The sequence below is a fragment of the Bufo bufo genome, chromosome 6 (assembly GCF_905171765.1).
Source record: "Bufo bufo chromosome 6, aBufBuf1.1, whole genome shotgun sequence".
Lineage (NCBI taxonomy): Eukaryota > Metazoa > Chordata > Amphibia > Anura > Bufonidae > Bufo > Bufo bufo.
In genome coordinates, this window is record NC_053394.1 from 52,606,600 (window position 1) to 52,632,963 (window position 26,364).

The 26,364-nt window shown below is 47.9% G+C and overlaps 1 protein-coding gene across 1 annotated transcript in view; it reads right to left on the bottom strand.

Moving 5' to 3' along the window:
- LOC121003907 (alpha-2-macroglobulin-like) overlaps positions 1-26,364 on the bottom strand; it is a 185,084-nt gene that overhangs the window by 139,331 nt on the left and 19,389 nt on the right. Inside the window, exons 9-12 of the mRNA XM_040435849.1 lie at positions 24,886-25,000; positions 11,194-11,303; positions 10,917-11,084; positions 9,898-10,134 (exon numbers count right to left, since the gene is read on the bottom strand). Of these exons, the coding sequence (XP_040291783.1) occupies positions 9,898-10,134; positions 10,917-11,084; positions 11,194-11,303; positions 24,886-25,000 (630 nt within the window). The remainder of the gene's footprint in view (positions 1-9,897; positions 10,135-10,916; positions 11,085-11,193; positions 11,304-24,885; positions 25,001-26,364) is intronic.

Sequence of the window (26,364 nt, forward strand, 5' to 3'; positions counted from 1 at the left end):
TGGATCCTGAGAAGGTTTCGGCTGTCTTACAGTGGCCCCAGCCCAGTGGTCTTCGTTCCCTGCAGCGCTTTTTGGGCTTCGCCAATTATTATCGGAAGTTCATCAGGGACTTTTCCATGCTGGCCAAGCCTCTCACGGATCTGACCAGGAAGGGCAGTAATTCCCAGGTCTGGCCGCTCGAGGCCATCCGAGCTTTTGAGGCCCTAAAGTCCGCCTTTGTGTCGGCTCCGATTCTGTCGCATCCCAACCCTGGGTTGCCCTTTGTCCTCGAGGTGGACGCGTCTGAGACGGGAGTAGGCGCCCTTCTGTCTCAGCGTAGAACACCAGAGGGTCCTCTGCTTCCTTGTGGGTTTTACTCCCGGAAACTGTCTTCCGCGGAGTGCAACTATCAGATTGGTGACAGGGAGTTATTGGCCATCGTGCAGGCCCTTAAAGAATGGAGGCACTTGCTCGAGGGTTCGGTGGTTCCGGTTCTCATCCTGACGGACCACAAGAATCTGACCTACCTTTCTGAGGCCAAGAGATTGACACCACGTCAGGCCAGATGGGCTCTGTTCTTGTCACGTTTTAATTACGTGGTCTCCTACCTACCCGGTTCCAAGAACATCAGGGCGGATGCCTTATCACGGCAGTACTCCGAGCTGTCCAGGGAGGAGTCGATTCCGACTTCGGTCATACCTCCGAATCAGATCCTGGCCGCCATTCGCACCAGCCTGACCTCTCCCCTGGGTGAGCAGATTTTGGCGGCTCAATCTGGTGCTCCCTCTGGGAGACCCAACGGCAGATGTTTTGTGCCTGAGGAGTTGCGCACTCGGTTGTTGCGAACCTACCATAACTCCAAGACCGCGGGGCATCCTGGAAAGAATCAGCTGTCCTGGGCTGTTTCACGTCTGTTCTGGTGGCCTTCCCTACGTTCCGACATCGCCGCATATGTAGCGGCATGCTCCGTTTGTGCCCAGAGTAAGTCCCCTTGGCACCTTCCGTTGGGCCTTCTGCAACCCATAGCCACCGGGGAGCGTCCATGGTCACACCTGGGGATGGATTTCATTGTGGACCTCCCTGCATCCCGAGGCCATACGGTCATTCTCATGATTGTGGATCGGTTTTCCAAAATGTGCCACTGTGTTCCTCTCAAGAAGTTACCCTCTGCACAAGAGTTGGCCACGATTTTTGCCAGGGAGGTCTTCCGGTTGCACGGTTTGCCTAAGGAGATTGTGTCGGATCGGGGGAGTCAGTTTGTGTCCAGGTTCTGGCGCGCCTTTTGCTCCCAGTTGGGTATTCATCTCTCCTTCTCCTCGGCCTACCACCCTCAGTCCAATGGGGCCGCAGAACGATCCAATCAGGCCTTGGAGCAATTCCTTCGTTGCTATGTCTCCGATCACCAAGACAATTGGGTTGACCTCCTGCCTTGGGCTGAGTTTGCCAGGAACACGGCGGTGAACTCTTCCTCTGGGACGTCTCCCTTCATGGCCAATTATGGGTTCCAACCTGCCGTGTTACCGGAGGTATTCTCTCCCCAGGATATTCCGGCTGTGGAGGATCACCTTTCCGTCCTACGTGCTTCTTGGGTACAGATCCAGAAGTCCCTTGAGGTCTCTGCGCAGCGCCAGAGACTCCAGGCTGATCGCAGACGAGCGCCTGCTCCTTCCTACCAGGTCGGAGACCGTGTATGGTTGTCCACCCGCAACCTCAACCTTCGAGTGCCCACTCCCAAGCTGGCGCCTCGCTTTGTTGGTCCCTTCCGAGTGCTTCGCAGGGTAAACCCGGTAGCCTATGCCCTTGCGCTTCCTCCTGGCATGCGGATCTCCAACGTGTTTCATGTCTCCCTGTTGAAGCCACTGGTGTGTAATCGTTTCACTTCCTCGGTTCCTCGGCCTCGTCCGGTCCAAGTGGGCAATCGTGAGGAATATGAGGTGAGCAATATCCTGGACTCACGCCTGGTCCGCGGTCGGTTGCAGTTTTGGTCCATTGGCGTGGTTATGGTCCAGAGGAGCGTTCCTGGGTTCCCTCCGCAGATGTCCATGCTCCTGCCTTGCTCCGAGCCTTCCACGCACGCTTCCCTCAGAAACCGTTTTGTGCTCCGCGGAGGAGGGGCCCTTGAGGGGGAGGTACTGTCATGGTCTTACCTGCTTGCTGCTCTCCTTCGTTTGACATGTGCTGGCGGCCATCTTGGTTTCTTGTAGCCTGCCACCCTGCGGCTCCTCCTTCCCCTGGGAGGAGCTGGATGCCTAGCTCATATATATAGGAGGTCTGTGGCTTCAGTTCCTTGCTTGGTCCTCTTGTGTTCACATGCTTCTAAGACTGCTGCTGCTTCTGGTTCCTGATCCTGGCTTCGTCTGACTACCCTTCTGGTTCCTGATCCTGGCTTCGTCTGACTACCCTGCTGGTTCCTGATCCTGGTTTCGTCTGACTACCCTGCTGGTTCCTGACCTTGGCTTCGTCTGACTACCCTGCTGGTTCCTGATCCTGGCTTCGTCTGACTACCCTTCTGGTTCCTGACCTCTGGCTTCGCAAAGACTCTGCTCGGTTTCACCATCCGTTTGGACTTTTGCTTTACAGCTTTATTTTCAATAAAGCCTTCTTATTTTCACTTATCTCTTGTTGTACGTCTGGTTCATGGTTCCGTGACAGCACCCTCCTCATCCTCTGTATCTGCACCCTCCACACTCTCTGCTGTGTGCACCCCCAAATACACCACCACCACCAACATAGCCCCTCCACTGGAGTCAGAGGAAATTATTTTCCCATCAATTCCCAGACCTTACCGATGTGCAGCAATTCTTGACATCGGATGAGGAAAATGAGGTAGCAACGGCCGCCACCCAGCGGTCTGACAACCAGATCAGCCCAAGCAGGGAGGTCCCAGCTGTTGCTGCCTACTCCGAGATCTCAAATGTCAGTGGTGGTGAAGGTGAAAATGATGATGTTGTTTCGATGGACGTCACGTGGGTGCCCACAAGAAAGAAAGAGAAGGGGAGTTCAGAGGGAGAGATGGAGCAGCAGAGAGAGAGGAGAAGGAGAAAAAGCAGGCAAAGCTTGCAGAAGCGAGGAGCCCCTGGACTACTGGGTGTGCAGGCTTGACCTGTGGCCATAGCTAGCACAATTTGCCATGGAACTCTTGGCTTGCCCCTCCTCGAGTGGGACGTTCAGCGCAGCAGGGGGGATCGCGACCGATAAGCACACTCGCCTAGGTCACAACAGTGTGGACTACCTCACATTTCAGGCATGGATCTGGCCTACAATAAAAATTTTATCCAGTGACCGCCTAATGTACCTCCAGCCACATAATCACAAGTTCTTTTCTGTCAGGTGAATGCCTAATTTTTGGGGCCTGTACTTCAGTGGCCTACAGCAAAATTTTTATCCAGTGACCGCTTAATGTACCTCCAGCCAGGGCCGGTGTCAGCACCCGGCAAACCCGAGAAAATTCCGGGGCCCACTGCTCCTGAGGGGGCCCACTGAGCTGCTATGACCACTTCCATCAATACAGATGGAAGCACTCATTGCTGGCATTTCACTTACGCAGTACCCCTCTGGTGGGCCCTCTGAGTCACATGAGGCCGGCTGCTGCAGAGCTTCAGACATGCCCCTTCTTCACTCCGTTCAGCAGAGCAGCAGGTTACTTTACCAGCTTCAGACACGCACAGTTTGTCAGTGAGTCTGCACTGTGACTGTCTCTTCTCTGTGGGACAGGAGGGGGAGGGGGGGAACTCTTCAAGCTGCTGCTGGATGCTGCTTCATGCTATTTAGTTGTTTTACTGCTTCATTAAGCAGTTTGCCTCCATAACACCTGCCCCCCCATATCCTGTCCTATCTCATCCTCATGGATCCCCTCTGTCTCCTTTCCTCCCTCATGTATCCAGAGCTCCTGTTCCACCCTCCTATCTCCTGTTGTTGCCCTGCACAGACCCTCCTGCCACTACTTCTTGTATGAATCCCCCTCAGAGCCCCTTCCACCTACTTGCTGTGTTCACCCATAAGGACCTTCTAATGTCACAGGGCCATGTGACTGTGCCCCCCACCCTGTACAGTGCCACCCACCCCATACTGTGCCCCTCACCCTGTACTGTGCCCAATTATACCCTGCATTGTGCCCTCTTACCACACCCTGTACAGTGCCCCTAGTCATTCCCTGTACTGTGCCCTCTTTTATCATTTTATCCGGTCACTGAATGGCAGTGTTATCCGGTCACTGTACAGAGGTGTTATCCGGTCACTGTATGGCGGTGGTATCCAATAACTGTATGGCGATAACTGTATCCCTTTCCCTGCCCACACCACCTTTTTTAGACCTGTCATGAGCGGGAAAAAGATGCAGATTGCGGTGCTAAGGACCTTTGCGCCACATTCTGTGTCAGAAATACGCCTAATATAGACGTATTTCTATATAATAAATGACCCCTTAATTGTATTATTATTCGGGGGTAGGGTTAATATCGTTTATAGTATATAGATTCTAGTGTATTATACTGTTCCCTGTATTTCCCAGTAGATAAATGATTCTTGGGAAACACAGTCCTCACCCCTGACCAGCAGGACCAGGTAGCGCTCTGTCAGTACATGGCGGCCTCCTCTCTCCGCCCCGCTGCTCCGCTGTGCACTGGTGCTTATTCTGACACTAAGGCTGGGTTCACATCCCATTTTTGCCATACATTTAATGCATACCAAAAATGTATACGTTAACAGATGTGTCAGACTGATGCCGTACAGTGGCGTCCGTTCACCATACAGTTCCATTGCAAAAAATATATATATATTAACGTATGCATTTTTTTACTGGACTCTGCAGAATACAAAAACGTGGAGTGCTGCACATTTTTATACATGAAACCGATAGGAAAAACGTGATGTGAACCCACTGGGGGGCGGGGGGCGTACTAAAATTTTCTGTGTGGCCCAGTCAGTTCTAGCTACATCACTGCACAGCTCCTTCTCTCCTCCAGGCCCGGCCCAGCAGTGACGTCATGACGTGTGTCTCACTGCTGCAGCGGGCCTGAGGAGAGAAGGAGCGCAGGGAGCTGCGGTTAGTGAATGACAGGACTGCCGGCTCCCCTGCGCTCCAGCAATGATAGGTATGTGAGGGGGCCACTGGGGGGGTCATTACACTGTGAGGACCTCTTACACAGTATAATAACCCCCAGTGCCCCCCATTTAGTATAATGATCCCCAATGACCCTCCATTTAGTAGGATGGCCACCAGAGCCCCCATTCAATATAATGACCCCCCAGTGACCACCATACAGTATAATGACCCCCAGTGCCCCCTCCATACAGTATAACCCCCAGTGTGGGGGCCACTGGGGATCATTATTCTGAATGGGGTAGCGACTGGGGGTTATTATTCTGAATAGAGGGCCACTGTGGGGTCATTATACTGTGTGTAGGGACACTGGGGGTCCTTATACTGTGTTTGGGGGCATAGGGGGGTCATTGTACTGTGTGAAGGGCCACTAGTTGTCATTATACTGTATAGGGGCCACTGGTGGTCATTATACCATGTGGGAACAATAGAGGGACATGTAAATGTACAAAAATGCCTCAAGGGGGCCCACTGGGATTTATCACCCAAGGGCCCACATGAACCCGGAGCCGGCCCTGCCTCCAGCCACAAGTTCTTTTCTGTCAGGTGAAGGCCTAAAATTTTTCTAGGCTCCAGCAGTGCACATTTTTGAGAGTTTCCCTTGAAGACGCACAAAAATGGCCCCTGATTAAAATACATATTTTTTGTGGGAATTTTGGTCATTGACCCCCCTCTGGTATGTCACTGTCCATGTTGTGGGACTATTTGTGCACTTCTAGTAAGTATTTGGTGGCTGCAAATATGACCTGAAGGTTTTTCAGGTTCGCCTGCCATTAAAGCCAATGGGGCCCGCCACGAACGCGCAGTTCGCAAACATTTGATCGAGAACGCGTGTTCGCAAACCGTCCCGGCCGATGTTCGTCCATTACTAATCTGTTCTTTCTATTTTTAGGCATCCAGTGAGTGGTCGTAGTAAGTGATTGACAGCTACTGTATTTCTGGATGCACATTCATACAGGGAAGCCTGTCAATCACTGCTAAGACTGCACACTGGACTCCAGTCCTAAGCATAGAAAGAGAAGGGATTTCAAGCATTAAATTACAAGTTATAATTACAATTATATTTCAAACTGCTCAGCTCCTCCTGTTCTATAAAATGACTGTGGTAGATTAGATAGCATTTTCAATATGACTGGTTCCGTTTAGAGGCGTTGCCCCATCTCACTGTCTTACCTCCTTTGATATTTTTGTGCTTGCTATTTCCTGGATATTGAGCCAGATTGATGGTCACATCTCCTACCTGGTGCATACATGCTTTGGATGCTGCCAATACCATTTTTATTAGAAGCATCAGGGTTTAGCAGCTGTGTGAGCTCTGCAGTTCTGTTGAACAGCTTTGCCCTCAAGATGTCTCAAAGAACTCAGTGGAGCTGCTTAGTGTTGTGGATTTGTTGCGGATGCAAGGCAGGAGATGTAGGTTCAGTGGTTGGTAGATGGTGCTGGAGTCAGTGACCAGGCCAGTTGTAGAACATTGACAAGTCTCTCTTTACTAAAGTGCAGAATGGGAGTTGTAGTACATCCCGTAGGTTTAAACCCTGTTCCAAACAATTCAAAGTGCAAATCATTGTTTGGATTAAAGCAAGGATGGGGGTTGTAGTACTCCTCCTTTCTATCTTTCCAAAATCTCTTTCTGCAGAAACTAAAGCTGGTAATAAAGTTCTTGCAATGCAACTGTGTCTGTATTTCCCAGCTGAGGGGCACAGGATTAAGATGAGGATCAGACTGTGTCCAACTGTGAAAAGTGTATTCGCAGTAAAGTCTCCATCAGCCTTAAAAAGCAAATACCTTATTCACTGACTCCAATGCTCAGCCATGCAGAATCAGGACCTTCTAGGTTCTGTCTTTCTCTCTCTGGTGTACTGTAAAGTAGGGATGGCTTTCTTGATGTACACATATCAGTGATTTTCTGGGACGTAGGCCTAGTCCTCTGAGGAGTGAGCACATGTAGCTTCTATCGCTTCCTCAGTTAACACACTACTGGGGGTGGAGATAAGTCTATCTCCAAGATTTCTACAAGGCCTGATTCAGGGTATTTAACCCCTTGCAGATCCATACAAAACTATATTGGCTAATACAATGAATTCAAGTTCATTAATTAATATCATTCAGCAAAAACAAATTGCAAATACCCGATTCTGGGCCACTGCATCATACTTTAAGGTATCTAGTGTACAGCTAACTACCATTACTACTGCATGTATACTGCTTTCTACCATACTAAATGTACTGTACTGCTCTCTGCCCATACTAGATGCATGGTACTGACCTCTAACTGTATTGCATGTACTGCACTGCTCTGTACCTGTAATACATGTACTGTGCTGCACTCTATTTGCACCACATGTCTCTACCTGTACTACATGTACTGTACTTAACTTTACCTGCCCTACATGTACTGTACTGCTCTCTACTTGTACTACATGTACTGTGATGCTCTGTACCTGTACTGTATGTATTCTAATGCACAAATCCATGAATGATCCGCAGCACTCCTTATAGTTTCTAAGCACCAAGTGTGTTTATTCGCCAAAAAGCATCATAACAGAGCGATGTTTCGACACTAGTGAGTCTTTTTCAAGGCTTGAAAAAAACTCACTAGAGTCGAAACGTCGATCTGTTATGATGCTTTTTGGTGAATAAACACACTTGGTGCTTTAAAACTATAAGCAGTGCTGCGGATCATTTGTGGATTTCAACTTTGGGACCCTTGAGCCAATCAGTTCTTTGTATGTATTCTAATGCACTCCACCTGTACTATATGTACTAGAAGTATAAGTCTGTTTTTGCTTTTTTGGTATTAGTTAGCAGCTTATTTTTCTTTGATCTTTTTTCCCCCTCTCATTTGTGGTTGACACTTTGGGGGGAATTTATCATTCTCCAACGCCATTTTTCTGGCTTCATAAAGTTGCAAAACCAGCTTATGCAACTTTTAAAATTCCATTGCAACTTTTGTAGTTGCATCTGGCAGTTTTACACCACCTTCGCCAGGTTTCCATAAAGGGTTTGTGATGATGCTGGAGCGTGGACAGGGCTGTCGGCATTCATCATTAAAGGAGTTCTGCACTTTCATTTAACTGATGATCTATCCGGGACCCCCGCCGATCAGCTGTTTGAGAAGGCAGCGGCTAAGGTCTGTTCACTTGAATGGAGCTTAGCCGCGCCCTCGCTAGTTGATACTAGTCGTGACGTCAGTGGGCCGGCGGTAAACAGTGAGAAGGCCGCGGCGCTGCTGGAGCGCCGCGGCCTTCTCAAACAGCTGATCGGCGGGGGTCCCGGGTGTTGGACCCCCGCCGATCAGAAGCTGATGATCTATCCAGAGGATAGATCATCAGTTAAATGAAAGTGCAGAACCCCTTAAGTGTTCGTGCATGGCAAGACCACTTACTGTTATCTCACATATATATTCTTATTATTATAGCCAAATTTACCACCCTAACTCCTCCCACAGTTTTTACACTACATAGACAGTAATATACCAAAACGTGCAGATTGTTCCTGATTGGTGTGCTATTACTTTGTGGAACGTTTCGCCGAATGGTTCACGAAATATCGGCATTTTTGTGGCGAAATTGGTCTCATAGGAATGAATGTTGGAATGTTCAAAACTAGAGTGGGAGCTGACAAAGGCTAGAGTGTGTGCTGAAAAATCAGGACATGATTTCTAAACTGTCACCACTTCCTAAGCCATAGTCCTGATAGTTTTCACAATATGACCATTTGTTTGCAACTCACGCCGCCCATTGACATTCATTAAAACTCCACTCTAGCCACCTTAAATTTGAAGGGCAATTTCTAACTGCGACTGTGCCTTTAATATTTCAGATACATACCCAAAATGTAGGTCTGGGTCTTGTGATTCTCACAATATAAAGCTCTTCGCTGTAGGATTTATAATTTGCAAACTACAACAGTTTAAAGATGGCAACTGCCAGTGAAGTGAGTAAGTTGGAGCAGTTTGTTTTTAACCGCTCTTCTCTGCCCTTGCTGTAGAGTGAGTTGCCATAGGAACCCAGGTGTGTGAGCAGCCAGCAGAGTGACAAAAGCTAGAGTGTGAGCTGAAAAATCAGGACATGATTTCTAAACTGCCACCACTTCCTCATTTTCAAGCCCACCTACACAAATCGGCTGCTAATGTTTTTATAAATGTATGTTTTAATGTAACTGTGAAGCACTTTGGGCAGCAATATTGCAATTAAATGTGCTATATAAATAAATAAAAGTTGAAATGCATTTCTCACTCTATCAAGCTTGTCATGTGCACTTTTTAAATTTCATCAATCAATTGGTTAGTGTAATGTTTACTATCTTTACTCACTCCAAACACTCCACACAGTTACTCTGCCCACTCCATAAAGTTACTCTGCCCAGTCCAACCTTTCCACAGTTACTCCAGCCACTCTAGCCACACAACAGTTACTCAAGCCACTCCACGCAGTTACTCCGCCCACTCCAGATGTAGACTACTGGTGGAGGCCAGAACACTTCACACAATTTCCCCATAAATTGTAGCTTTTCTAGTTATTTATGTCAGAATATTTACTGCCATAGATTTCAGTCTGGTGCATGGACTGATGGAAAGGCATTTAATAAATGATGAGGCCTGTTCCACGTCAAAAATGAAATGCTTCCTCCAGCAATGCAGGTCCTATCACGCCGGTCTTAATAAATCAGGGCCTTAGTCTTTGGATCCAAAGAGTTATATCCCATGTTATATTTTCTAGCTAATATGGTTGTTCCATTAAATCCTGATGCAGCTGGTATGGTAAAAATAATGCAAACATTTATTAGTGAAATACCCATCTTTCCTTGGTACTCACCAGATAATGTAAATGAAGATGGCTGACCCCTTCCTGTAGTTCTTTTGGTTTGATGATATAATCCACCTTCACTTCTTGCTGCCCATCACATGGGAGGATAGCACCAGGAGGATGGATCTTAATAAAGCTGCTAATATGAGATCTAAAAGGTGATAATTTCAGGTGTGCAAACACATTGCTGGGAACTTTGGAGTCAGACTGATCAGGAGGTGTGTAGTCGGTTTGGTTTACAGTTGCCTGGAAGAAAAGTAATACTGTTAGATCTCTAGACATTCCTTCAGATACAGCTCTAAGTTTCCTTAAGAAACAAAGTTTGCCTTATCATACTTTTTTGGCTTGGCTTATCATCTATATTTTTACCAGTTAAAAGCAGATTCTTAAAAATATTATCTTAAAATATACATTTTTCTGATGATTAATTATTCTATTTCCTGCACATGATTGGGGGCAGCTACTTTACCTAAACTCTACCTGTTCTAACAGGAGCAGTTCAGAGATTTGTATTACTGCAGCTTCATGGACATGACTTCTATAGGTGGGGATGGCGGGCATGCTTTGTGGCTTGTGCAGAGGCCATTATGCAGGGAGGGGAGGAGGTAAGCCAAGACCTTGACCTGTTCTAAATGATGAATCCTGTGTTATCTGCCTTCACCTTTATAATTGTTACATTTCAAAATAATAAATACATCTGCCTGTGATGATAATGCAGTGACTGCTGAGAAGTGATCTCTACATAATGTGTCTGCATATTATTATACATATTATTAAGGCTTTGTGGCCAATTTCAGGATTTTATTTTACAAAATATAGATGAAAACATGGAAAACAAGGAATGAATAGTATTAGATAAAACAAAGGAAGGAGGGAGTAGCATTTTCTGTTCTCATGATGTAGCTGCTTTCATTGTCAGTTTTCGTTAATGTAGAGACTTGTATTTACTTGATGGGTCACTGGTAGATGGATATTTACTTTATTGCTTAAGCAAAGAAATAGAAATAAATGAAACAACTGGTACATACTGTGAAAGATACTCTGCCCTTCCAGTCAGTAGTATCGTCTATATTGAAGGAAGCTATTCCATCCGGGCCTGTCACCAGGGTTTTCACTATTGTGTCAAGTTTAGAGTTATAAGTGAGGTAGACTTGTTTTCCTGGGATGACGGTGTCACTGGCATCCGATACTTTAACCTATATATTGAATGATAGAGGTGGTAAGCAGCAAATTGATCACAACATTGATAGTGGACGATGTGTTGAAGAGATCACTTGAGTAAAGATGTGATGTAGTGTAAGTCACCTGGATTCTCATTGGGATTCCTCGCTTGTAAGTGGTGTCGGAGCCAAAAATATTCACTTTAATATTTTCATCTAAGATACTGGTGTCAGTTGTTGTCGATAACTCAATTCCTATATGAAGAAGGAACATTCATTAGTTATAACAAAAAAACAGGCAGAAGACTTCTCAAGATGTTTACAATGGTAAGATGGACCATAGGGCAAGCAAAATGTTAATTGCAATCATACCATCATTTTAAAGGGCTTCAAAAAAATACAAAAAAAGGGCTTCAAAGCTACGGCTTTTAGCTATTATAAAATGGGGTTCCATTCTCATCTCCTGGTCTAGCATAATCAGCTTGGCCATGAATCACATTATTGGCAATTTATTTGAGTGGACTACAGCAGTGGTCCCCAACCTTTTTTGCACCAAGGACCAGTTTCATGCAAGACAATTTTCCCAGGGACCGGGTGGGGTGCGGGGGTTCTGGGCTGGGACTTAGGTGGTGGGCGGGTCTTAGGGGGGTGCTGGTCGGCGCTGACTGATTCACGCGCATAACAAAACACAAGGTGCAAAATAAAATAATTAACACTATATAACAATTACATCTATTACATTGATATCTCCCTTCCTTTATTTCAGGCTGACATGGTAACTATACCTGAATTGGCTGCAGAAAACTGACTAGGGTCTAGTGGCCACTGGTCTCTGCTGCACTGGTCTCTTCTGCACTGGTCTCTTCTGCACTGGGCTCTTCTGCACTGGGCTCTTCTGCACTGGTCTCTTCTGCACTGGTCTCTGCTGCACTGGTCTCTTCTGCACTGGTCTCTGCTGCACTGGTCTCTGCTGCACTGGTCTCTGCTGCACTGGTCTCTGCTGCACTGGTCTCTACTGCACTGGTCTCTGCTGCACTGGTCTCTGCTGCACTGGTCTCTGCTGCACTGGTCTCTGCTGCACTGGACTCTGCTGCACAGGACTCTGCTGCACAGAACTCTGCTGTACAGGACTCTGCTGCACAGGACTCTGCTGCACTGGGCTCTGCTGCACTGCTGATATTTTCAAGGTGACATGGAAGAGGAACTGCAGGTCATTCTCTTGCTCACTCCCTCAGATACTAGCTGATACTGGATGCCGACAACCCCCCTCCCCCTCGGGCCGTCATGTTTATTTCCATTGGTGGGGCTGTGAGACCTAACCAGTCCCTACCTCACAAGCCCTTTTCTGCATTTTCATTGGTGGGTCAGTGGGACCTAACCAATCCCTCCCTCACAAGCCCTTTTCAGCATTTTCATTGGTGGGTCAGTGGGACCTAACCAATCCCTCCCTCACAAGCCCTTTTCAGCATTTTAATTGGTGGGGCAGTGGGACCTAACCAATCCCTTCCTCACTAGCCCTTTTTAAGCATTTTCATTGGTGGCAGTGGCTGGCCGGCATCACAGTTGGAAGGAAGGAATGCTCTCCTTCCTTCCCACTGTACAGCCACGCGCTGTGTGTGATGTGCGCGTTGGGCATGCATGCGCCTGGCATCTCCACTCCTTTGTATTGCCGTGGCCTGGCAAACAATCTTCCAGGGCCCGGTCCTGGGCCGCGGCCCGGCGTTTTGGGACCGCTGGACTACAGTACATGTAATACTACAATTCACAAGACAAGCCCTCTGTTATTTAAAGAGAAAAATATATATCACCTATCCACTGGTGATGAGACCCTCCGCAGATCCCAAAAGCATGGGGTTGCCAAGTCCTCCCTCCGAATGAAGTGGTAGTGCGCATGTCACTCCACTTTATTTACCCAGCATACATAACTTGTTCCTTTAGTAGAATAGCATAGGTGCTGAATGACTCTCCGAGTGATAAAAGAGACATCACAATCTTTTGTTTTTAAAAAAATATTTTGATAAAACCGTAGCCGGTTAAAAAATTTAAGGGAATTTGTCACCAGTTTTCTGCTGCTAGGTTCTAGAGATGGCCCGAATAGTTCGCCGGCGAATAGTTCCCGGCGAACATAGCTTGTTCGCATTCGCCGCGGCGGGCGAACATATGCAATGTTCGGTCCGCCCCCTATACATCATCATTGAGTAAACTTTGACCCTGTACCTCACAGTCAGCAGACACATTCCAGCCAATCAGCAGCAGACCCTCCCTCCCAGACCCTCCCACCTCCCGGACAGCATCCATTTTAGATTCATTCGGAATCTGCATTCTCAGTGAGAGGAGGGACAGTGCTGCTGCTGCTGATTGAATAGGGAAAGCGTTAGCTAGGGCAGTGTTCTGTGTCCACAGACTCATCTGCTGTAAGGACAGCGTCCTGACAGCACCCCAAAAAGCCCTTTTCAGGGCTGGTACATCAGTCTGCTTTTTTTTTATATATACATATATCGCAGTTGCCTGCCCGTGTGTGAGAGGCTGCAGGCTCAGTCACAGACAGTACTGTGTGCACACCATTCATACAGGGTGTGACAGAAAATACCTCGCAGATAAAAAAAATTCTATTTAATATTTTTCTGTGATCTAATCCCATTTGCAAGCCCGTGTGTTTCAGGCCCACACAGACTGTATTGTGGCCACTGGCTAGTGACTAGTCCTCCACTTATACCGTTACAGGGTGTCATTTACTCACAAATACCTTGCAGATAAAAAAAAATTCTATTTAATTTTTTTCTGTGATCTAATCCCATTTGCAAGCCCGTGTGTGTCAGGCCCACACAGACTGTACTGTGGCCACTGGCTAGTGGCTAGACCTCCGCTTATACCGTTAAAGGGTGTCATTTACTCACAAATACCTCGCAGGGGCCGTCGTGTTCGTGGTGCTGTGATTTCCACTGGCCCTGGAATAATGCCCAGTGTTCAGAGGCCACGTACCCTGAACCCAAAAAATTCTGAGAAAATAGTTGACTGGCTTACACAGGACACCCAATCTTCAACAGCTTCCGCTAAGAACCTTGACGCACCATCCTCCTCCAGCTCAGCTTTGGTCACCTGCTCTCAAGTTACCACTCTCCCGCCCGCCGCCACCACCACCACTACCACCACAGCCGCTTCACTTGATCCCTCAGAGGAGTTATTTACACATCATTTGGATGAAATTAGTGATGCGCAACCATTATTGCCAGAGGATGGAGATAACAGGGATATGTCTCAGTCAGGCAGCATTACACACATGGACGTACAGTGTGATGATGATGATGTTGTACGCGCTGCTGCTTCCTTTGCTGAAGTGTCAGATACAAGTGAAGTGGTTGATGATGACGATGTGTCCGTGGATGCCACGTGGGTGCCTGCTCGAAGAGAAGAAGAAGAGGGGGAAAGTTGAGAAGGGGAGACAGAGAGAAGGAGGAGACGAGTTGGAAGCAGGGGGAGGTCGTCGCAAGGAGCTAGTGGCACAGTCAGACAGCATGTATCGGCACACGGGTCAGCCAGACAGCACGCAAATCAACACATGCTGCTGCCACCACCAGAATGCCGTCATTGCAAAGCTCAGCAGTGTGGCATTTTTTTTGTGTGTCTGCCTCTGACAACAGCGATGCCATGTGCAACCTGTGCCAAAAGAAACTGAGTCGTGGGAAATCCAACACCCACCTAGGTACAACTGCTTTGCGAAGGCACATGATCGCACATCACAAACGCCTATGGGATCAACACATGATGATGAGTAGAAGCAGCACACAACCTCAAAGCCACCATCCTCCTCCTGGTCCAGCATCTTCAGCCACGTCAATTGATTGAAAAGGAAGTCATGGCCTCTCTGGCATACAGTGTTGGGGCAAGGGTTCATCTGACCACTGATACCTGGTCTTCAAAGCACGGTCAGGGCAGGTATATCACCTACACTGCGCATTGGGTCAACCTGCTGACAGCTGACAAGCATGGAATGCGTGGCTCTGCAGCGGAGTTGGTGACACCGCCATGACTTGCAGGCAGGCCTACTGCCACCTCCTCTACTCCTCCTACTCCATCCTCTTCCATAACCTCCTCAACTGAGTCCTCTTCTGCTGCGGCGTTTGGCTGCACATCAACTGAATCCCCCCAGCTCCCCAGGGGCTATTCCACATCCCGGATACGACAGTGTCACGCTGTCTTGGGGTTGACTTGCCTGAAAGCAGAGAGCCACACCGGACCAGCACTCCTGTCCGCCCTGAACGTACAGGTGGATCAGTGGCTGACCACGCACCAACTGGAGATCGGCAAAGTTGTGTGTGACAATGGAAGCAATTTGTTGGCGGCATTGAATTTGGGCAAGTTGTCACATGTGCTGTGCATGGTACACGTGTTGAATCTCATCGTAAAACGCTTTGTGTCTAAGTACCCATGCTTTCAGGACGTCCTCAAGCAGGCCAGGAAGGTATGTGGCCATTTCAGGCGTTCCTACACGGCCATGGCGCACTTTTCAGACATTCAGCGTCGAAACAACATGCCAGTGAGGCGCTTGATTTGCGACAGCCCGACACGTTGGAATTCAACGCTCCTAATGTTCGATCGCCTGCTCCAACAAGAAAAAGACGTCAACGAGTATTTGTATGACCGGGGTGCTAGGACAGCCTCTGCGGATCTGGGAATTTTTTTGCCACGTTACTGGACGCTCATGCGCAATGCCTGTAGGCTCATGCGTCCTTTTGAGGAGGTGACAAACCTAGTCAGTCGCACCGAAGGCACCATCAGCGACCTCATCCCATTTGTTTTCTTCCTGGAGCGTGCCCTGCGAAGAGTGCTGGATCAGGCTGTAGATGAGCGTGAAGAGGAAGAGTTGTGGTCACCATCACCACCAGAAACAGCCTTGTCATCATCGCTTGCTGGACCTGCGGCAACGCTGGAAGAGGAGTCAGAGGAGGAATGTGGCTTTGAGGAGGAGGAAGACCAACCACAGCAGGCATCCCAGGGTGCTCGTTGTTGTCACCTATCTGGGACCCGTGGTCTTGTACGTGACTGGGGTGAAGAACAGACAGTCAATGACATCAGTGAGGACGAGGAACGGGAAATGAGTAGCTCGGCATCCAACCTTGTGCAAATGGGGTCTTTCATGCTGTCATGTCTGTTGAGGGACCCTCGTATAAAAAGGCTGAAGGAGAACGACCTGTACTGGGTGTCCACGCTACTAGACCCCCGGTATAAGATGAAAGTGGCGGAAATGTTACCAACTTACCGAAAGTCAGAAAGGATGCAGCAGTTCAAAACAAAACTAAAAAATATGCTTTACACAGCTTATAAGGGGGATGTCACAGCACAACTGGAATCTAACAGGGGAAGAGGTGAAAGTAATCCTCCTCCTACCACGACCACGGCGGCAAGGACAGGACGCTTTACAGATGTGTTGTTGATGGAGGACATGCGGAGCTTTTTCAGTCCTACACATCGCCACAGCCCTTCGGGATCCAGCCTTAGAGAACGACTCGACCGACAGGTAGCAGACTACCTCACCTTAACTGCAGATATCGACACTCTGAGGAGCGATGAACCCCTTGACTACTGGGTGTGCAGGCTTGACCTGTGGCCTGAGCTATCCCAGTTTGCGATAGAACTTCTGGCCTGCCCCGCTTCAAGTGTCCTGTCAAAAAGGACCTTCAGTGCAGCAGGAGGCATTGTCACTGACAAAAGAAGTCGCCTCGGTCAAAAAAGTGTGGATTATCTCACCTTCATTAAGATGAATGAGGCATGGATCCCGAAGGGACTGGACAGTGGGGGATACGTTTGACTAACAAAGGGCCTGATGACATGCCTTGGCCTCAAAATGGTCCCCACGCTGCTGTATTTAATGTCTGCATACCGGATGACTTTCGGGAATTCTCCGCCACCAACTAGGGTTCAAGCCACAATGTTTTAGTCACCTTTCTGCCTTGAAAACATCAATTTTTCCGGCCGCTGCTACAACAGCGGCTGCAACAATAACATTATTTTTCAGGCATGTGTACATGCCTAATTTTTCTGGCCTCTGGTGCTGCACTGTGGCTGCAAAAACAAAACAAAAAAAAAGGCACATACAAGTGTCAATTCCCCTTCGTGATCGTTACCTTGTTGTGGTGAAGGGGCTTGCATATCACAATGAAGCGATCATCACCTCTATGAGTGTGTTGGCAATGTTGCCACAGCCCAGATGATAAGGCCGTTGCTTCATTATGATCAGACCAAAAGCGATCGGCTGGATAATTTTTCATAGAAAAAACATACATTTTTTTATATATTTTTTTAAAGTTGTATGGGTGGGTTTTTAATACATAAAATAAAAAAATCATAATAAAGTCTCTTAATAGTTTATTAGAAATAATGCAGACAATTAAAAAAATCCCCATCAATTCCAATACAAAGCAAGTACAAAGCTCAGAACTAAATTATTCCAGGATGTCGTAATGGTTCATTAATTCGACAATGGTTATTCAATTCGACACACGTCCCCGGATAGGGGACGTAACAGGGATTAAACTGATAGAAATAGTACTAGTTAAGACACCACTCATATAGGGTGTCACAGCACATTGCTCCGTGCACGCCCAGTGCCCCAACTTGGGACTAAGCAAGAGGACCGACCAAGCTGCTTTTTCCATCTCCCGGTTCCTAAAATCAATTCATTTTGGTGTATCAGAGTTTGGTCTGTCACTGTGAAGGCAGTCGAAGGTACCCGGCCTAAATTTTTTTTAACAAAAGGCAATTAAACAGGGATTAAACTGATGAGAATAGTACTACAGAAAATACCACTCATATCCGGTGGGGCAGTAAATTGCACGGATCAGACGCAGTGACCGTGGCGTAGATTCAAACAAAGGGGAGGGAGCCAGCATTTTTTTAACCATCTCCCCGTTCGAAAAATCTATTTAATAATTTGACCCCAGATTGGGGACGTAACAGGGATTAAACTGATGAGAATAGTACTACAGAAAATACCACTCATATCCGGTGGGGCAGTAAATTGCACGGTGCAGACGCAGTGACCGTGGCGTGGATTCAAACAAAGGGGAGGGAGCCAGCATTTTTTTAACCATCTCCCCGTTCGAAAAATCTATTTAATAATTTGACCCCAGATTGGGGACGTAACAGGGATTAAACTGATGAGAATAGTACTACAGAAAATACCACTCATATCGGGTGGGGCAGTAAATTGCGCGGCACAGACGCAGTGACCGTGGATTCAAACAAAGGGGAGGGAGCCAGCGTTTTTTTTTAACCATCTCCCCGTTCGAAAAATCAATTCAATTCACCTTTCGGGGACCCTTGGTGTTGTACGTGGCTGGGTGGAGGAAGAAACCTTCAATGACATCAACGGGACATGGCTAGCTTGGTATCCAACCTTGAACAAATGGGGAGTTTGCAGTTGGGCAAATGGACTGTTTGTGGTTGTTTGCGGTGCATTAAAAGGGGAGTTTGGTCTGTCAATGTCTGTGAAGCGGGCGTAACCCTTACACTACCTGATCGATACAACATCATACCTGATCATATACACACACTGGATGTTTTAAACCACGTTGTTCAAAAAAAAATTGGATTGTTAGGTGATTTATGCCCTTTATAGATTAAAATCCAACTCTGCGTCAACTACATAATTTTCCATGGGAGTTTTGCCATGGAACCCGCTCCGGCATGCCACAGTCCAGGTGTTAGTCCCCTTGAAACAACTTTTCCATCACTACTGTAGCTAGAAAGAGTCCCTGTGGGTTTTAAAATTCGCCTGCCTATTGAAGTCTATGGCGGTTCGCCCATTCGCGAACATTTGCAGAAATTCGCATTTGGCGTTCGCGAACAGAAAATGTTATGTTCGCGACATCACTACTAGGTTCTAACAGCTCCAGCACATGCCAATGAGTCCCCATAGTTTATAACCATATGAATCAGCGGCAGATGGGTGGGATAAGTCAGAAGCTCATGAATATCAGGACTTGTTCGGTATGCACTCGAGCTGTTTAGTGGAAGATTTTAGCAAAACAACTGGGTCAATCAAACAAAGTGACCCAGAATTTTGCTAAGGAGACCTGTGTGTATTTGCCCTTAGTTAGGACACCATAAAACTGGTGATTGATTCCCTTTAAATAAAACACCTTTGTGAGCACCCGTTGCTCTCATTCTTATATTTACCAGGTCCCCAGTGGTCTCTATTTCCCGGTCCTGTTTCAATAAGGAAATACTTGCTCAGCCAATCACTGGCTGCAGCAGAGACCTGCCTCAAGCAGTGATTGGCTGAGCAAGTATTTCCTGCATGTTGATATAGGACCAGGAAGTAGAGACCAGCAGAGATATGGAAGCATCGGCAGGATATTGCACAGTAGCTTATAGCTTCTTTATTTTTTTTATCTACTCTAAGTCCAAAATATTTTCCCTTCTGGATGAAGTGGTGGACTCTGCACCTTTTGGAGAACTGATGGCTTGTGCAGAGCTGAGGTGGAGAGTCCTAAGCCATCATTTCTTTGCCAATATGTAGAACAGAAGGTGGGCCAGTCCTTGAGCCTGTTGGTGTCTGCCAAAGTTCACAGCAGAACCGACGTGTGGAGTTGTAACTACGGTCAGGGACAATGCATGTCCTTTACGGCCCACTGGGTGAATGTGGTTCCTGCCCAGCCACACCAGCAACTTGGCCAGGTGTCGCCACTTCCACCTCCACGTTCTCACGCCGTTGGTCCTGTTACAATGTCCGCCTCTGCCTCCTCATCCTCCACCGTGTCCTCAGTCTCCACTGCAGGGACAATTCACAGTGCTCCTCCAGCGTACCACATGTGAAGGGCACGGTGGTGTCACGCTGTTCTGCACCTCGCTTGCCTGGGCGAGCAGAGTCACACAGGGGAGAAACTGCTCCGTGTCCTTCATCAAGAAATCGAATCCTGGCTTTCTCCGCAAGAACTCAAAATCGGAACCATGGTGACCGACAACGGGAAGAACATTGTGTCTGCGCTGCATCAAGGAGGGCTGAGCCATGCGAACTGCATGGCACACGTGTTCAATCTGGTTGTCAAGCGGTTCCTGAAGTCTTCCACCCATCTGCAAGACATCATAAAAATGGCCAGGAAACTTTGCATGCAGCCACTCGTACACCGCAAAGCACACCCTCCTTGAGCAGAACGGCATCCCCTAACATAGGCTGATATGCGACGTTTCCACCCATTGGAATTCCACCCTCCATATGTTGGACCGACTGTACGAACAGAGAAAGGCCACAAACGATTTCGTGATGATCCAAGCGGACAGGAGTACTCCCCTGTGTAACTTCGATGTCAGCCAGAGGCAGCTCATGCATGACACCTGCCGTTTGCTCAGGCTCTTTGAGAAGGCCACGTTATTTGTCAGTCGCCAGGACTATGGGATGAACGATGTTATTCCACTGCTTCATGTCCTGGAACAGATGCTGGTAAATCTGTCTTGTCAGGGGACTGGAGACGTGGCACCTAGATCTCACGGCCAGATAAGCCCTGTGGGGGCTAAACTGGAGGAGGAGGACGACGTTGGAGCACAAACAATGTGTAGCAAAATGGGTGGTGTTTCTAAACAGGGAACCGGAGAGGAGGAGCAGGAGCAGTCAGAAGAGCTACAGGGCAATGAGGAAGACGAGGCAAAGAACTCAGACACACTGTGGAAGTATGCAGTGGAGATGGAGGCAGGGAGTCCCTCCAAGTCACTTGCGCAAATGGCCCGCTGCATGCTCACTTGCTTGGGTAGTGACAGCTGAATTGTCACCAATCGGCAGCAGGATGACTTCTGGCTCTCCACCTTGTTGGACCTCGCTACCATTCCATAATGGGTGCCTTTTTTTACACCCGCTGAGAGGGAGGACAAACTGAACTACTATAGAGACATCCTATGTAGTAAGTTGGCGGCTGCCTATCTGCGCCATCGTCCATCCTCTCGCAGGGCTGACCGGGGGTGCCCTCTGCGCTCACGTTCTACAGCCATGGCTGCTGGGGAGGGGTGGTCGGAGCTGCCTGAGTCTAGAGTTGCTGATGAGCAGCTTTCTTCACCCGCCTAGTGAATAAACTACTTACCAGCAGCAGAATCTAGACCTGGAGCAGAACCTGAACCAGCAGGTGGTGGCATACTTGGAGTTCACCCTGCCAGCTATCATTGAAGAACCGCTGGACTACTGGGCAGCCAAACTGGATTTGTGGCCCAGTTTGCCCTGGAAAAGCTGTCCTGCCCGGCCAGTAGTGTGGCATCAGAGCACGTGTTTAGTGCGGCGGGGGCCATAGTTACCCCAAGAAGAACTAGCCTGTCCACCCAAAATGTGGAGAGACTGACCTTTGTCAAGATTAATCAGGCGTGTATCAGCCAGGATTTACACCCACCAATTCCTGATGCATCAGTCTAGATCATCCATGGTGCCACATCAACAAAAGAGACCGGTTTCTTCTGGCTACATGACTCAGCTACTATTCTGATGCTGCCACCCACCTGATGCCACACATCTGATGGCAAGTGCTCCTTCTTTCACCCACCATCTTCAGAGGGTACTGGTATTGCCACCCACCTTCCCACTATGTCACCTTGCCACTCTGTGGCCTCCTGATGCTGCTGCCACCTCCACACTATGTCACCTTGCCACTCTGTGGCCTCCTGAAGCTGCTGCCACCTCCACACTATGTCACCTTGCCACTCTGCGGCCTCCTCATGCTGCTGCCACCACCAGACTCTGTCATTGTGCCACTCTGTGGCCTCCTCATACTGCGGCCACCACCAGACTCTGTCATTGTGCTACTCTGTGGTCTGCTCATGCTGCTGCCACCTCCACACTATGTCACCTTGCCACTCTGTGGCCTCCTGATGCTGCTGCCACTTCCAGACTCTGTCATTATGCCACTCTGCGGCCTCCTCAGGCTGCTGCAACCTCCAGACTCTGTCATTGTGCCACTCTGTGGTCTTCTCATGCTTCTGCCACCTCCAGACTTTGTCATTGTGCCACTCTGTGGTCTGCTCATACTGCTGCCACCTCCACACTATGTCACCTTGGCACTCTGAGGCCTCCTAATGCTGCCGCCACCTCCATACTCTGTCATTGTGCCACTCTGCGGCCTCCTCATGCTGCTGCCACCTCCAGACTCTGTCATTGTGCCACTCTGTGGCCTCCTAATGCTGCCGCCACCTCCAGACTCTGTCATTCTGCCACTCTGCGGCCTCCTCATGCTGCAGCCACCTCCAGACTCTGTCATTGTGGCACTCTGTGGTCTAATCATGCCGCTGCCACCTCCAAGCTCTGTAATTGTGCCACTCTGGGGCCTCCTCATGCTGCAGCCACCTCCAGACTGTGTTATTGTGCCACTCTGTGGTCTGCTCATGCTGTTGCCACCTCCATACTCTGTACTTGTGCCACTCTGTGACCTCCTAATGCTGCTGCCGCCTCCAGACTCTGTCATTTGCCACTCTGTGGCCTTCTAATGCTGCTGCCACCTCCAGTCTCTGTCTTTATGCCACTCTGTGGTCTCCTCATGCTGCTGCCACCTCCAGACTCTGTCATTGTACCACTCTGTGGTCTCCTCATGCTGTTGCCACCTCCACACTCTGTCATTGTGCCACTTTGCGGCCTCCTGATGCTGTCACCACCTACAGACTCTGTTATTGTGCGACTCTGTGGCCTCCTCATGCTGCTTTCACCTCACCACTATGTCATAGGGCCACTCTGTGGACTTCTCATGCTGTTCCCACCCTCCCAACTTCATGACGGCCACTATTTTAACTTTCGGCCTGGCTGACATCATCATTTATTTGACCTTTCTTCTGATCTGTCAGAAGGAAGGAAAAATGAGATGCACAACGGATCCTGTCTGTGTAGCAGCTGTAAGGCCTGTATGGTCCTATCAGAATTGGCTTATGATTTCGTAGCCAAAAGCAGGAGTTCCATTCATGTGTCATCTCTGTTTTGGATCCACTCCTGTTTTTTTTGGCATTAGCAATACTGATGGATTTCTGACCAAATCCTGACCGAGTGAAGGCGGATGCACCACAGACAGGATCAATTTTTTGTGGGTTATTGTTCTGACGGATCAGAAGAAGGGCAAAATAATCAGTAACGTCAACACAAACTTACTGCTGACACCCTCTCCACTCTGTCGGGGGGCTCTACTTGTATAAGCGTTTAATATAACAGGTTCTGTAGACATCAATGTTGAATCCGTTGACGATGGGGTAAAAGGAGTGCGCTTCTTCTTGGCGCTAACATTGACCTGTAAGGCTGAGTTCACACTTGAGTTATTTGGTCAGTTTTGGACCCGTGACTGCCCAAATAAGTGAAGTGTGCTGTGATTCTAAGAGGGACGCCTGTCATCTGCATGTCATACGGACTCACAGTTTTATTTCACTACCAAAGCAGACTCCCTATGCGTGTTAAAGGAGTTGTCCGCTTTTTTTTTTTGTATGAGTGCTGCCTTCTCTGCTCTGTTTACCTGCTCATCACTGCAAATGCTACGGCGAGCAGGTGAACAGAACAGAGAAAGCAGCTCTCATGTGAGCGCTGCCCTCTCTTCAAACAACTGGGGGCACAGAGGGCATTACTACTATGGAGGGGGCACAGAGGGCATTACTAATGTGAAGGAGGCACAATGGGCATTTCTACTATGGAGGGGGCACAGAGGGCATTATTACTGTGAAAGGGACACAGTGGACATTATTACTGTGAAGGGGGCACAATAGGGATTTCTACTATGGAGGGGGCACAGAGGGCATTACTAGCACAGTGGGCATTACTACTATTAAGGGGGCACAATGGGCATTATTACTGTGAATGTGCCAAAATGGGCATTATTACTATGAAGGGGGCACAATGGGGATTATTACTATAAAGGGGGCACAATGGGTATTATTACTATGAAGGGGACACAATGGGGATTATTACTGTGAAGGGGGCACAGAGAGGGCATTACAACTTTGAAAGGGGCACAGAGAAGGCATAACTACTATGAGAGGGCACAATATGGGCATAACTTCTGTGAGGGGGCACACATCTGTACAAAACTACTGTGAAGGTTGTCCAATGAGGGCAATACAACTGTGAGGGGTACAACTTTTGTAAAGTATTGGGGGGGGGATGCCAGAGAAAGGACCCACCCCCGGGTGCCAAACACCCTAGGCACACCCCCCGAATCAAATTTTTAAAACATTTGCTCATCTCTAAGTACTGTATGAACCTTACTTAACTGCTGCAGCAAGTAATTGGCTGTGGTGCTTACGCAATGGTTCTGCACATCATAGCTAGCCTTCAGCAATGAAAATATAGAATGATGAGAGCCAAATAGAAATGAAGTGTGAAGAAATAAAGGCAACCTTTTTGGGATCTGAAGCAAGTTTTTCATTGATTGAAATACTGAAGATATTCAATTAAAGGTGTTCTGCAGTTTGTTTAAACTGATGATATATCCTCTGGATAGATCATCAGCATCTGATCGGCGGGGGTCCGACACCCAGGACTCCTGCCGATCAGCTGTTTGAGAAGCCAGCGACTAGTATCAACTTGCCTGGGCGGGGCAAAGCTCCATTCAAGTGAACAGAGCTTAGCTGCTCCCAGGCAAGTTGATACTAGCCGTGACGTCACTGGGCCGGCGGTAAACAGTGAGAAGGCAGCGGCGCTGCTGGAGCGCCACTGCCTTCTCAAACAGCTGATCGGCAGGGGTCCCGGGTGTCGGACCCCCGCCGATCAGATGCTGATGATCTATCCAGAGGATAGATCATCAGTTTAAACAAACTGCAGAACCCCTTTAAGTTTGTTCAACTGTATAAGTTGTAATAATATTAATAATAATAATAATAATAAGCATACAACCTGTCCCCTCCTCCGTGATGGTTGCGTTCCCAAGCAATTTCATCTGCAGTCTTCTTCTGTTTAGGTGAAAGGTATCCAGTGGCACTTGCACAGTTGAACATCCTGAGATATCCAGCTAGTTAAGACACAAATGATTACAGAATTACAATGGATGGTGCCTCTATATTCAGGGTTATCAAGCTAAAGGATCATGTGTGTTACAGACACTGACTGTAGAACCACCGTGCCAACCAATGGATTTGGCTTTGGCCTAAACCTAAAGGCATTACCCTGGCAGCTCCCTGGTTTTTGCCCTTTTACCCCTGTACAGGGATTTAGTCTTTGCTGCAAGGAATGCATGAGGCTGCTACTACTTGGAATAGTCTCCGTGTGGTTGACTGCTGGTCTATGTGGGTCAGAGACACCATTGCAAAGCACCAAGGGATCAGGCAAAACTGTAGAGTTTGTGCGACTCGGTGAAACAGTCCAAAGTTTAGGGCTTGCAGCACAAGGTCAGTATGGTGAACAGGCATGGTCAGATCAGGCAGCAAAGAGTCAGAATCCGAGAATCAGGCAGAGGTCAGTACACGGGCAGACAAGCGGATTATAGCACCTTTGCAAGATTTAGCAAGCTAGTGTAACCTATTACTCAAGCAATGGGTGAAAGGCACAACACAGCAAATATAGAAGAGCTGATTAGCACATTAGTTAAAGACCGGCACACAGATCAAAGGGGAATTAACTCTTGCAGTACCTCAAGCTGATGTGAGGTTCACAGAATAATATCCCAAATACACACAGGGAACTGACGCTCAAGACAGCTTCCAGAGGGCTGGAAAAGTGACAGACATAGGTTTAATGGGGCGGTGCTTTCTGCATCCATATGTCTGTTCCGCAAAAAGATAGAATATGTCTGCAGAATGACAACCATGGACCTATCAAAGTCAAAGGGGTCTGCAAAAAAATGTGGATGGCGTATGGACCACATCCATATTTTGTGGATCTGCAAAATGGATACGGCCGTGTGCATGAGGCCTTGCACCAATAGGGATATAATGCAGTAAATATGAGATATGTTCTCCCTGTGTTTGTGTAGGTTTCCTTCGGGTTCTCTGGTTTCCTCCCACACTCCAAAGACATACTGATAGAGACCTTAGATTGTGAGCCCCATTGGGAACAGTTGGATGCTAATGTCTGTAAAGCGCTGCGGAATATTGTAGCGCTATATAAGTGCATAGAATAAATCAAATCAATAAATATATACATCTCAGCAGAGAATGCGTCCACCTGTGGCCTGATATATATCAGCTGTTAACTGTTGATTATCTCATTGTTGCAATAGAGCTATATTTCTATTGGTACCAGAATTGCAGTGGTATAGACACAATGGCTAATTGTAGAAATTTAAGAATTGTGGTTGACTGTAGAAGACCCAGCTATTCACTTAAATCCATGGTGAAGGCAAATAATCTTATTGTTGATAAGCTATATAAAAGCTAA